This window comes from Mya arenaria, chromosome 11 (genome assembly GCF_026914265.1).
Source record: "Mya arenaria isolate MELC-2E11 chromosome 11, ASM2691426v1".
NCBI classification, from domain to species: domain Eukaryota; kingdom Metazoa; phylum Mollusca; class Bivalvia; order Myida; family Myidae; genus Mya; species Mya arenaria.
The window spans coordinates 19,196,217-19,210,231 of record NC_069132.1 but is presented as its reverse complement, the minus strand read 5'-3'; the positions used below and the strand labels follow the sequence as shown (position 1 = coordinate 19,210,231).

The 14,015-nt window shown below is 35.5% G+C and overlaps 3 protein-coding genes and 1 long non-coding RNA gene across 5 annotated transcripts in view; 3 read left to right on the top strand and 1 right to left on the bottom strand.

The window, feature by feature from the left end:
• The first annotated feature begins 729 nt into the window (after positions 1-729).
• Positions 730-4,078, top strand: LOC128209499 (uncharacterized). Its single transcript, XR_008257007.1, has 4 exons — positions 730-1,032; positions 1,479-1,525; positions 2,415-2,907; positions 3,224-4,078. It is a non-coding gene; the product is annotated as an uncharacterized LOC128209499 (long non-coding RNA).
• Positions 4,079-5,335: 1,257 nt separating this feature from the next.
• Positions 5,336-7,183, top strand: LOC128207365 (serpin B4-like). Its single transcript, XM_052910242.1, has 2 exons — positions 5,336-5,460; positions 5,736-7,183. The coding sequence occupies exon 2, from the start codon at positions 5,752-5,754 to the stop codon at positions 6,877-6,879; it is 1,128 nt and encodes a 375-aa protein (XP_052766202.1). The 5' UTR covers positions 5,336-5,460; positions 5,736-5,751; the 3' UTR covers positions 6,880-7,183.
• Positions 7,184-8,542: 1,359 nt separating this feature from the next.
• On the bottom strand, positions 8,543-10,474 carry LOC128208387 (uncharacterized protein K02A2.6-like). The gene has a single exon (XM_052911946.1). It carries the CDS (start codon positions 10,472-10,474, stop codon positions 8,543-8,545), a length of 1,932 nt encoding a protein of 643 aa, XP_052767906.1.
• Positions 10,475-11,293: 819 nt separating this feature from the next.
• The window catches only part of LOC128208203 (polypeptide N-acetylgalactosaminyltransferase 2-like), a 30,590-nt gene continuing 27,868 nt past the window's right edge, over positions 11,294-14,015 (top strand). The window contains exon 1 of one of the 2 annotated variants that reach the window (XM_052911652.1): positions 11,294-11,411. In XM_052911652.1, coding sequence (XP_052767612.1) covers positions 11,319-11,411 — 93 coding nt within the window. In that variant the 5' untranslated portion in view covers positions 11,294-11,318. The remainder of the gene's footprint in view (positions 11,412-14,015) is intronic. The other variant, XM_052911653.1, reaches the window with a different exon arrangement.

Here is a 14,015-nt window from a genome sequence, read left to right as displayed (position 1 = left end):
AAGGTGTAAAAAAATGACATTTTGCTCCAATTTTAGGCATATAATAAAAAAAAATGTTTGTTTCTGTGTAAAGAAAGCATTATAAATTAAAAATGAACACCAAAAGTGAATACACCACTTGTGGCGACGCCACTCGTTAGATATATATTTTGGTGCTCACTCGATGAATTATATTACGATAATACACTGAAACAAACACTTATCCTCTATGTATTACTGTATTAACTTGTTTTAAAATCGTTGTAAAATAAATTTATAATTTTAAAACTAAACTTACATTAACAATCTAAGAAATCCTGTGACTTGTCAAACTATATAATTTTAAAAACCTAGACCTATGTACTTCTTGTACGATATAAAATAACACCCTTAAACTAAAAAAAAAACTTAATATTTTTCGTTTGTTATTTAGTTTTCAGGTGTTATTTATATATCGTAAATAGAACAAATACAGTAGACCTATTAAAGAACACACACACACACACTTCAACACCTCGGACTCGGAAGGTCCGTTGAAGCTGGAGAGCAGAGGTCTTCTATTATTAGTTGTCTTCTCTTAGTATCTGTTTGTCTTGTTCCCTGCATACCCTACATACTGATATTTAAGTACGTGGTGAAAGGGGATATAACTCCAGACTATCTAGCTCTGTGCACGGGACTTATATTGATACGGGATTTGCACGGTTATTACAAGTTTAAGATTACTTCCGGGTCTTGTGGAAACGGCTATTTTCGCTTTTTTGGTATATTTTAAGGTCGACGTTATATTCTATACACGCTCACAGTCTGACCATTGGAATCTATACAGCCTTAAATTTTTCCGTAAAGTAAACCATGAAACTGTTGCCTGCGACCATTTCAACTAGTTTTATTTCCGGATAGCACTTTAAGCTCCCGTTTTAGTATAATAACTCTTTTAAGGATTATAACTTGTACTTCCAATATGTCGACATGGATGAACAGCCTCAAGTCAACTTTGTAAGTGCTCCGTCACCATGATGTGTCGCTGTGGTACGAAAGGATTGGGATCAAGTATGCTAACAGTAAAAGATACAGTACATGATTTTACTTTGACGTTTGAAATATCAAAGGCGATTATTTGAATGTTATTTTATGTATGTTTGGTTCATAATGTTACTTTGTCAAGTGTTTGTGGTTATAAATGACTGGTGCATAACATTCTAAATGCAATGTTAGATTATAATTGAGAGAATTGATCTCATTTGTCCAAATTTTATTTTCATCAATTGTGGCAATGAAAGCAGATCGGATATCATGCACAGTAAAAAAAATCCTTTTCTTTTTGTAATATATCTTGAAGAATATCAAAGACTGTGGGAACGGAAAGGTTTTATACAAAGTATTGCATTATTCAAATATAAACAATGGCAATTAGAAACTTTCAGAATACTAAATAACTTAGCACCTCCTGTCTTATCAGAATTAGTACATAAAAGAAAATCTAAATATAATTTCAGATACACAAATATTTTGGAAATTCCTAGAGTGAAAACAACTAAATTTGGTAAGAATTCCTTCAGATATGCTGCCCCTGTGCTGTGGAACTCACTACCAGAAAACTACAGAACATGTTCAAACTTTAATCAATTTAAATCTCTTATGGCTTCCTGGAATGGTCAAAACTGTAGATGCATTGCCTGTAATTCCTCATCAAATTAAATTATTGTTTTCTCTTTTTCTAACTTAATCACAGCACAGGTGCGTATACCCAAATACTATTTTGTTTGCTTTCTGCCTTATTCAGTTTATGCGTTATGCTTGCCTTTGTATGTTTGCATGTCAACTTGTGCTTATTATTTTTGAGTTGTGCTTGCTTGTGACAAAGTTGTTGCATCTTTGCAGTCAATATTTCTGCTTTTGTTCCATGCATGTAAAATTGTTGAGGACATCATAACATCCATTCTGTTTTACATGTGTCGTATAATCTTATTTCTGATTTCATTAAATATTTTAATATGTTACTGAGAATGTTTAGCTAATGTAGTTACCCTCTGTGAGAAAGTTGCTGACCAGTTCTTCTCAAATCTGATTTGGGGGGATAATTGATTTCTTAAAACCATTTTTCTTTGCAGTGCACTTTTGTGCTGGTATTGATAATTCAGTGTTGTATTTACATAAGTTCTTATAGCAGTTTTTAGGCCACTGGTCAGGATCAGCAGCGTTTTCCACAGCTTTAGATATGCTTAATATGTGTGCTTTTAGATGATATATAATATAGAAATATCTAATACTTTTTCCTTTTATAGCTATTTTTACTCTTGTTGATCTCATATACATTTGTTAACGGTCGGTTAAAAAGCTCATCAGAGCTTATGTTGCATATTTTTTTTTTATTATGTTTGTGTCTTGCCGACTTGAAATAAAACTTATTGTATTGTATTGTATAATTTCAGGTTATGCAGATTGTTGAGAGCAAAATGATGAGGGAAGGCAGGAAAGAGCACCTGAGTCTTATAGTCTGGTCATGTTAACATGTTAAATGTTTAAAACACCTTCTTTTTTAATCATGATTTTCCAATATGATATCATGTGTATTGTGATCCTAAAATTGGCCTTTTTCTTTATTGGATTTTTAGGAATATTTAATTGCTTCAGACTTTGAAATGATATCATGACCGTATAGCAAACCACAAAGTATGTTTTAATATATATTTTGCCTAAAACTATCGTACAGGCCATCTATATAGCTTTTGTTGTAAAAAAAACTTCTTAATATTTGCACAATAGGTTTTAAGACTTTGATTTTTGAAGGTGATCAACAAAAGAAAGATTTTTCATAGAATTTTCTTTTATATTATGATTTAATTGCAGTATGTACTCATGGCAAAATGGTGTTCGAGAGGTGGCGAATAAGGATTTGCTTGCAAAATTGAAGAACGATAATATGTATGTTGTATTTGTTTTCTTCTATATATGTGAATACTGTGTTTAACTTTAAATCTTGCCATGAAATAAGTATCATGTGTTCCAATTTCAATTTGCCAGTATTACTATATCATAATCCTAAAAGATCCTCTACATCTAAACTTTATGCAAAAATGTTTTTATACATTTGAAATTCTTGTAATTTCCTGCTAACAGCATTTATTCCTGTATTGCATATAAACTGATAAATGCCCAAGATTACCAAAAAAATGCTAACTGCTGATCTTTGATAAATGGGGATGCTTTTAATCTGGATCTTTATTATTTATTTTTTCAGGCAAAGAACAGAAAGAAAGGTTCTCTTAACATAGAAAGTAAAGAAATAATGAAGTTCACACTACAGTTGACAATCTGGATGTGTTTCCTTTGTTATTTGAACATGATTTATTTTAACTTAGGTAACAAGTATGCACTACAATAATGAATATCTATATTAATAGTAATGATATGCCATTAAACATGGATATGGAAAAAATATTCTTTGACAGTGCAAGATAAGATAAATCCAGACATAGTCAGAGTCTTCAGTTAACTTGGATGTGTTCCATTTGTTTCATCCACATACTTGAATTTTGTCTTGTAACTACATGTATTTTTATGAGGTTAAGTGGTGAGTAATCAACCATTTTCTTATTTGGGGATAGTATGTATTTATGTTGACACTATGTGTACCTTCATTTTTCTGTACGAAACAAGACCAAATGTGTCATTTTAGTTAAACCATTTTAAACTGTATTTATTATACTCTTTGAATACCCATTCATATATTATCTAACATTTTAACAAATTTAACTGTGTTGTTATATTGATTATATTGTATTGGTGTCATAGGGTACATGTACATGTCCATTCCTAGCCTTCAAGATAAAACAGATATATTTTTTGTTGTAAAATGTGTTCTTTATGCATTTACATATAGAGTGGCTACAGAGAATTCAACATTTTTTCTTACAAAATATCTAAGGGTTTCCCTGCATGTGATTGCTACATTCAGTGTACCTCATGTTATATAATACATTATATATGATCAATAAAACAGATTAAGAACCAAAGCTGTTGCTAAATACTTTTTAAAAGCTGTATATGTACAAGACAATACTGAGACTGTATAGACACCAATGTTTGTCCTACCTTGAAGATGTATAGATTCCAATGCTTGCCTTCAGTTGAGGCTGTATAGATGCCAATGTTTGTCTTCAGTTGAGGCTGTATAGATGCCAATGTTTGTCTTCAGTTGAGGCTGTATAGATTCCAATGTTTGTCTTCAGTTGAGGCTGTATAGATTCCAATGTTTGTCTTCAGTTGAGGCTGTATAGATGCCAATGTTTGTCTTCAGTTGAGGCTGTATAGATTCCAATGTTTGTCTTCAGTTGAGGCTGTATAGATTCCAATGTTTGTCTTCAGTTGAGGCTGTATAGATTCCAATGTTTGTCTTCAGTTGAGGCTGTATAGATTCCAATGTTTGTCTTCAGTTAAGGCTGTATAGATTCCAATGTCTATCTTAAGGTGAGGCTGTATAGATTCCAATGTTTGTCTTCAGTTAAGGCTGTATAGATTCTAATGTCTATCTTAAGTTGAGGCTGTATAGATTCTAATGTTTATCTTAAGCTGAGGCTGTATAGATTCCAATGTATGTCTTAAGCTGAGACTGTATAGATTCTAATGTTTGTCTTCAGTTGAGACTGTATAGATTCTAATGTGTGTCTTAAGCTGAGGCTGTATAGATTCTAATGTTTGCTTTCAGTTAAGGCTGTATAGAATCCAATGTTTGTCTTCAGTTGAGGCTGTATAGATTCCAATGTTTGTCTTGAGGCTGTATAGATTCCAATGTTTGTCTTCAGTTGAGGCTGTATAGATTCTAATGTTTGTCTTCAGTTGAGGCTGTATAGATTCCAATGTTTGTCTTAAGGTGAGGCTGTATAGATTCCAATGTTTGTCTTCAGTTGAGGCTGTATAGATTCTAATGTTTGTCTTCAGTTGAGGCTGTATAGATTCTAATGTTTGCTTTCAGTTAAGGCTGTATAGATTCCGATGTTTGTCTTCAGTTGAGGCTGAATAACTTTCAATGTTTGTCCAAATTTTGGGCTGTATTGAATCCAAAATCTCTCAAATTTGAAACTGTTTAGATTCCAATATCTGTCTTAATATGAAGCTGTATACAGTCCAATGTTAGTGCTACGTTGGAGTTGAAGAGTCCATTGTCTGTCCTACGGTGTAGCTGTATAGATTCCAATGTCGATCGAACAGTGAGATATAATTGTTTATTTCATTGCAAAGTATTTATTTTATTTAAAATTATCATCTTCTGTCTTAATTATTATCTGAAATCTCAAAAAATGGGGATAATTTTGTTTCATATATTTTACGACATTTCAATGGGGGTGTATAGATTCCAGTGGTCAGACCGTGAGCGTGTATAGAATATAACGTCGACCGTTGTTTTCAAAGCTCAAAAGATCTATACACCTGAGTGGCTTGGCTATTGTTCACAGGAAAGTGACCTAACATCAACAGGTAGTGTATTTGAGTTTTGTTTTGTTCTAATGAGGATGCATATATCGAAATAAAAGCTCTTATTTTTCAGGTAAACAACTGGAAAAATTAGTCATGCATTATAATGCGTTTGTATATTTCAGGCGTTTTAATACTATTTAATACTGTCGTAACAGGTCACAAGGATGAGATATTGGTTTGATAAATTATATTCGTTTGGCCAATGAGCAGTTGCATGTTTGTAAACGTTCAGCCTTTGAGCCGGGAAAGTAATGAAACACCTTTATACGTTGTAGGCTAACGGGAGCAAATATGGCCTCCATTATTTCCAACGCGGTTGTGGATTTCTCGCTGGGCGTGTACAAACTGTCGGCGGTGGGCGGAGAGAACTTGTTCATGTCTCCGAGCAGCGTGTACGCCGTGATGGCCATGATCCAGGCAGGGGCAGGGGCGGCAACTCTCGAACAGATGACCGCTGCCCTCAAACTTACCGGTCATAACAGGAAAACACAGCTACAGCTGCTGAAAGAGTTCAACACAGCTATGATGGCGGGTAGCAGGGACGTTATTCTGACTACCGCCAACAAGCTATACCCAAATGCGGACCGCAAGGTCGTCGAAGAGTATATCAAAGTTTTGTCTGAATCGTTTAAATCTGAGATTACACCCATGGCTTTTAGCACAAAACCAGAAGAGTGTCGTAAAGAGATAAATGACTGGGTCGAGAAACAAACAAATAAGAAGATCAAAGACGTTTTACCGGATGGGTCCATAACTTCCCAAACAGGGATGGTCGTTGTTAATGCGATCTACTTTAAAGGAGAATGGGCCGATAAATTTGAACCACGGTCTACAACTAAGACTGACTTCCATCCGAGCGCCAGCAGCAAGGTGCAGGTCGATATGATGAAAGAGAGGATGGACTACGCTAAGTACGGTGAGAGCAAGGAGATGAAGTGTAAGGTGCTCCAGCTGCCCTACCAAGGCAAGGAGATCGGCATGGTCCTGTTTCTGCCTCATGAAGTTGAGGGATTAAGCAAACTCGAGCAAGCTCTGACTCGTGAACATCTGGAAAAGATCTTAGCTGAATCAAAATCTGAGACTGTTGACGTTTATCTTCCAAAGTTCAAAATGGAGACTCAACTAACTTTGAAGGAGACTCTTCAAAAGTTAGGGATGGTGGATTTGTTCAACATGGCGAAGGCGGACCTTTCTGGAATCGGAGAGCAGCTTTTTGTGTCCGAAGTATACCACAAGGCGTTCGTGGCCGTGGACGAGAACGGGACGGAGGCGGCGGCGGCCACCGCGGCCATTATGTTGCTAGGTTGCATGATTCCAAACCGCGTCATGGAATTCAAGGCCGATCACCCATTCATGTTTATGATCTGGGATTACCGTATTCGTGTGCCATTGTTCATTGGAAGAGTGATACAACCGTAGCTGCCCAACACGGATGTGGTTCACTGGGTGTTCGTCTCTTAAACACTATAATGCTTATGTACATGTACTATTAGTGTTTTGCGATACATTTCCCATCATACTCAAATATCAAAATAAGGTCCATGGCATGATCGATGTTTATATTGTATTATGATGTATTATTCGTTAAGAAGTTGTTGAAATGTTATCATGTTTTTACTTTGAGTTCAGCCTTGTCGAAATGTCTATTGTACAGATACTCAATTTGCTTCTATCTATTCACTGTATATCATTTTTAAATTATAATAAAATTGTATTACTAGTATCCATTGCGAATTTCTATGAACAACTTCTACAAATGCACCGGCATACATCCGAGATTATATTTGATGGAAAATGGCCTAGCTGTTCCGATTGCGGCTGACCTGACCGTATACCCGACTGTTTTAACAAGTAACGTACGTCGTTTAAACGAAATACATAATACTAACATAAGAGAGTATTTTACCATAACCTGCCCCTTTCAGGCCCAAAATCCTTAGGATTGCATCCCAAGATTATACTTTACTTCTACTACTTTTTGTATGAATTGCTTTAGTAAACCTTCGTTACAAATATACTTATAAAATACGCGGCCAAAATCTCAAGTGTCAATAATTTATTTCCGCATTTATGTGTTAATCACAAATGCTTGACGCAAATACCAAAATTAAAAACTCACATCAAGATATTTAATCATGTTTGTAGACATTTTGGCAACCGGTTTCGATATCAGCAATTGATTTCTTAACGGTTTCAAATTGACTAACACAACGGTTACGATTTGACCAAAACTGAGCGGTAACGAAAAGGAAATGTTACGAAATGACCATAATTAAGTCGTCGGAAGCCTGGTTTGTCATGTTATGCACCAATCGATTGTAATCACGGTTCTCCAAAGGTCCGGTGAATAACGGGGACATTGACATTCGGTGCAGCCAACCCCGGGTAAAATCTCCGCCCTGCGAGGACGAACTGCCGGTAAAATCCCTGCCAAATGCCCCCGCACCACAAGGACCGTAGGTAATGCTAATTCCCCGCTATTTTTGGCGCAAAGACAAATCCACCGCATTCAACCGGGACTGCGGGGCCACCTGGAGGGTAAAAACACGACCTATTTCCCGGCTATCCCCGGTATACCCCCGGACCTGGAAGGGGGGGGGGGAGGTTGCAATGGACTGGTGCATTAATTGGGGGTATTTAACCTTTCTTATTCTTTCTGTACGTTATTGATGATTACATCGGTAAAGCTATTACCGTTGTGATATCTTGGTACCAAAGAGAATCAACAAACCACAGAGTTTTACTATACATTTAATATAGGTCTTAATACATTGCATCGCAAACATAAACTGCTATCATAGAGGCTTCTCTGGCTGGGAAACACCAGGTAGTATCATATTACCACAGCGAATATACTATACTATCTCTCTTTTTTTTAGAAAAATTATAAAATAATTTTGCAACAGTTAATATAGTATGTAAATCGCATCAGCTTAATCATTCTTCATGGATTATATCCAATGTTTATTTTTTTTTAACTGAAACAGTACTACAGACTTGAGGATATCATTAACTAATGTCAAACACCATTCCATTCATACATCTGTTAACATTTAATCTCCATCCTAAAATGTCTAATCAGCTAAAATAACATTTCACAGAACATTATGTCAACCTGTCCCATGTACACCACCTCGTCCTGCATAAAAGAACACTTCTTTTTGTTCAGCTTTATGTTGTGTTCACTCAATCTTTTTAGAACTTCTCTCAAACTAGTCAAATGCGATTGATCATTCGGCCCCGTAATCAATATGTCATCAACTCTACACACCACATTTGGAATTTCAGCCAATATTTTGTTCATTACAGATTGAAAAATCGATGGACTGCTACTTATTCCGTAAACCAGTCTGCAGTAGCGATAAAGTCCCTTTGATGTGTTCACAGTTAACAATTGCTCTGAATCTTTGTCCACCTCAAGCTGTGAATATGCCTGAGACAGATCCAATTTAGTGAACTTTTGCCCTCCTGCTAATGTCGCAAATAAATCCTCTGTATTAGGTATTGGATACTGTTCCTCACTTATTTCGCGATTTACTGTAACTTTGTAGTCTCCACAAATTCGCACGCCTTTATCTGGCTTTGGAACCACCACCAGTGGCGTAGCCCATTCGCTGTGTTTCACCTTGTAAACAATCCCTTCTTTTTCCATGCGCTCAAATTCTCGTTCTACCGTTTCCTTAATTGCATAAGGCACTGGTCTAGCCTTACAGAAGATAGGTTTTGCTCCGTCTTTCGTTCTGATATGCGCCTTGAAACCTTTAATTGGTAGATTCCGTGAACTTTCATTATTCCAGAGGTGTTCAAACTCCCTTTTCACACACTCCAATGAAATTTCTTTTGTGCTCTCCTGAACATGGAAAATGCCTCTCCAATTGAGTGGGATTTTCTCCAGCCAATTTCTACCGAAAAGCGCTGGTCGCTTTCCTTTGGCCACTAACAGCGAAAGCTTATATTTCTGGCTTTCATATTCTACAGGAACTTCGCATTTACCAAGCAACTCGATCTTATTTCCAGAATATGACTTCAATTTTACATTTGTATTCCTCAATGGATACTTGCGAAGAACTTGTTCGTATATATCCTCAGGAACTATTGACACAGAACTTCCTGTATCGAGCTCCATATCGACTTTGGTACCGCCTAGAATCAGTGTCACTATGATTTTCCTTGCAAATGGACCCGAAGACGACGACTGATATATACTATTTAAGTCGCTCTCATCTGATGAAGTTTCCTCCCCGAGGTAACGTGTTTGCCGTTCTTTGATCGACGGACACCTTTTTGCTATATGTCCCTTGCGTTTACACTTATAGCACTTCGATCCCTTGAATCGGCATTTTTCAGGATCATGTTCATCTCCACAACGGAAGCAACGCTTCGATGAACCCTTTTTCCACTGTTGAGCCTGTTTGCTGCCTTTCTGTTGTTTTGCCGATTTCCCTCTGTGCAAAATGTTCACTTCAGATGCAACGACACCCGACGCTCCTTGTGGCTGGAAGTAAGCCGTGTCCCTCTCAGCCATCTCCATTGCAGTTGCAATTTGGCAAGCCTTGTCAAATGTCAAATTGTCCTCTGACAACAGTTTTCTTTGAATCAGCTCTGAGTGTAATCCACAGACAAGCCGATCACGCAATGCATCATTTAAGAAGTTCTTGAACTCACAATGGGTTGCCAGTTTCTTTAGCGCCACTACATTGTCCAAAACTTTTTCCCCGTCCCTTTGATTACGTTTATTGAACTTAAAACGTTCCGAAATAACCAACGGCTTGGGCATGTAGTGATCCGTGAGCGTCTTTACTAACTGTTCAAACGTCTTGTCTTTTGGTAACGCCGGTTGAACCAAGTTCCGTAAGACACCATATGGTTCCGCACCAATAACTGACAGTAACATTGACACCTTCTTGTCATGATGTGTCCAATTTGCACAGAAAAATTGTTCCAATCGTTCAACATAATTTGTAACACTTTCTTTGTCTGGCCTATATTCTCCCAATTTTCCAAAACTAGCCATGATAGTAATTTAAAGGTTATTCATCTCAAAATTAAAATCCAATTTATTAATTTTGAAAGTTTTATCCTCGTCGCCAGATGTGATATCTTGGTACCAAAGAGAATCAGCAAACCACAGAGTTTTACTATACATTTAATATAGGTCTTAATACATTGCATCACAAACATAAACTGCTATCATAGAGGCTTCTCTGGCTGGGAAACACCAGGTAGTATCATATTACCACAGCGAATATACTACAACCGTACCATGTTTTAGTTTTCCTGCTTTGAAATTTGCTCAGGAGGTGAGCTTAAATTTATGGCGGGTGAAACAAATAAAGCCCCTTGAGCATGGTGAAGATTTCTGTGGAGTACTTTTCCAGTCGTATATAAATTAATAGTGTGTGCTACCAGGGCGCGTGCTTGTGCTTATTGGCACGAGCAAAGAAATGGGCTTTACACAGGTTCTCTTTTTTTCTGTTTGTCAGAAACACACCCTTTTCTTGAAAATCCCCATCTGCAATGTAGATAAGGCGTTATGTGTATTTTGGTTGATATTATACTAGGCAACAGTTCATGTTTTAAATTACAGACATTTTACTTTAATCAGAGCCCAAAATAATCACGCCGCCATATACTGAATATTTATCAGTAAAAAGGTTTATGACATGAATTTCAACTGCTTTTAATGGTTTATACAATTTACTTTACTTTACATCATTAACCTGATCGTACGGGCTATAAATATAACAGCACTCAACATGTGAAGGTTTATCCCATTATTTTCTTTTGAATATTTCTTTTTCCTGGGGTTACTTTAATTTGACAGGTCCAAAATGGCTGACATGTGAACGTAGGAAAGAATGTTGCGGAAAAAACATCGTGTTCTCTTTTTGATTGGCAGTATATGGATCTGTGGGATCATATATTTTATTGCTAAAGATGGAAGTGAGAAGGTAGTGTTACGCTTTTGGCGAAACTTTAATCAACTTGATACGTAAAGCATTTGAAGACTTTCGCATATGTTATTTCCCACGATGGGTGGGGTTTTGTTGACGTATTAAGAAAAATCTATACAAGCCTTTTTGACATTTTTTTTTATACGAACCCTTTTTTTAGTAAAAAATAAAATCTATGAGACCATTTAATAGATATTTAGTCGCTGTTAATTGGACTTTTAATATATGATAATGTGATTTTTTTTTGGTGCAATATAATGACTTCTAAAGGATGTTTCCCCTTGCGAAAAAAATGTCCATTTTTCCCAATTTGATAAATGCACATTATGGTAGTGAGGCCACTTCTTTTTTATTTTTTGGTTTACAAGAATTTTTGGAAAAAATTTCCACGGGGTGGTGGAAAAAAAAAGAAAAAAAAAGGAAAAAAGTCACAAAACATATTCTTAAAGAGTGAAAATTAGAGAACATTATAAAAACATTGAAAATTTATATCATTTACTTAACATTTTAAATTTTTAAACTGCTATTAATGCATGTTTTAATACACTCAAAGTTTCAAAGTTCTAATTAAATACACAGTTTAAATCTTACATACTACATGCATATAAAACATCAATGAAATTGACTATAAAACATGTTTACATGTATAAACTACACTTTTTATCAAAGATACATTACATTTTCTAAACATTGTTTCAGTTATTTCAATATTAGAAAATGTCAATAAAGTGAAATAATTACCCATTTTGTAAATAAGGAAGTAACATTTTATGAAGACATTTGAGCTTCAATATTGTGAAAACAATTCCTGAAAAACTAAAAACCAAACTAGACCTAGATTTGAGTTTTAATAACCCTTACCATGAGGGGTCCTAGTTGTGTGTAACCCAATCCATGCTAAGTCTGGATATTTTCGGACCGGGATATTTACCATGGGATGTTCACCAAATCCATTTCAAATTCAAATCTTGCAGCAATTACCACATCAGTACATTAAAATCACAAAGCAAAATAATAAGTCTAGCATGTGACTTAACTTTATGTAACAATGATAGTAAACTGAGAAATCCATAAGTAGGTATCAGATATTTTCATCTTCTCCCTACTCCACCATTTTGTGTATACATGCGTTCACAGGGCATCTATACTTCATGCTTGTTTATTTTTCATTTTAAAGAGTATTCCTTGGATACAACAACAAATCTCATCTATAGTGAAATATCAAGTTCATTACAAATTGAAATGGACTTATTCAAAATAGTTTTCCATGTTGTTTTATCTAAATGTTTTGCACACAACTCCTGGTATTAGTAAATGTCATTGACACATGTGTTCAACTCTTTCATTGTTTTTACTCTACTATTAACCCAAACATGAATAAACATGTAATCTAGAATAAACACAAGCTTTACATTGACTCAATAACAAGTATTTCCAAACCATTCTGTGATTTAAAATCCATAAACACCACCGACTGAACTTGTGAAACTATGTCACCGGTGTCAACTAAGAAATTCTACTTTCGATTTCAAGACTCGCACTTAGTGCACTGTTATTTGATATTTAACCATAAAATGTTTTTCTCACACATAATTTACAGATATTTGTGTCTACTAATTCGATGGCACCCGCTGACACTTTTTTTTTAATCTATAAACAGCAATATTTTCATGACCTTAATTGGCGGGGAAAACAACAATCACGCGACAGTTATTGTTTGTGTCGGCTGTTAAATTTGCCAATGTTTGTTGCTATTGTTATTTTAACAACTCCTGCATATTTTAATTAATTATTTCATACAAAGAATTACTGCAGCGCTATCGGCAATTCCGCCATTGCCAACGGCGCTGCCATAACAGTTGACTGGCTCACATGCTATCACTATAAATTGGCGAAAACGGCTACGGAACAACAAACCAGTCCATATCTACTGCATTCGTACTCTTATCTGTTCGTTTTTCTTTCGTTTCGCACCAAAATCAATACGGTCGGGAAAATAATTTTGAAAAAAAAAATGATTTTTTTTTGTTTTGTACTTTTCGGAAAATTAGACCCGCCGGTTTTGTAAACCAATTTATATAAAAGCAGTGGCCTGAATAAAAAAGCAATGAATTTTGTGAAAAATTAACAAAATCTTGACAAGCTAACTCTTTCACAGCATAAAGTATGTATGAAAAGGTGAAAACATGTTTATTTTATAGTGTTGGGAATCGGTTCCAATTTTACAATTGATAATCGGTTCCACTCAAGTAACCGATTATCGATAGTACAATCGGTTTTTAAAATACTAGATAAAACATAAAGTGAAGTTTTATTCATGCACATTATTAAACTCTTACCCGGTAATCATTATATGCATATACGTTATGTCTATGATTGAAGTAATTAAGTGTTATATAAAAAATAGTTCATTTTTACTTGCTCATTGTGGCTTTCATCTGCCATTTGGTTAAAGATAACGCCTGAACGTTTACTTATATAAATATTTTTTTCATTTTTTTTTTCGATGATCGATTATAACCAAATACAATCGACTGTCACCGATTTCAGGCACAACCTATCGATTTTCGATTATAATCGATCATCGGAACATCACTATTA

What these genes read in the sequence shown, in the direction of transcription:
- LOC128208387 (XM_052911946.1), bottom strand. Translation starts at nt 10,474, where the DNA reads ATGGCTAGTTTTGGAAAATTGGGAGAATATAGGCCAGACAAAGAAAGT.
- LOC128207365 (XM_052910242.1), top strand. Translation starts at nt 5,752, where the DNA reads ATGGCCTCCATTATTTCCAACGCGGTTGTGGATTTCTCGCTGGGCGTG.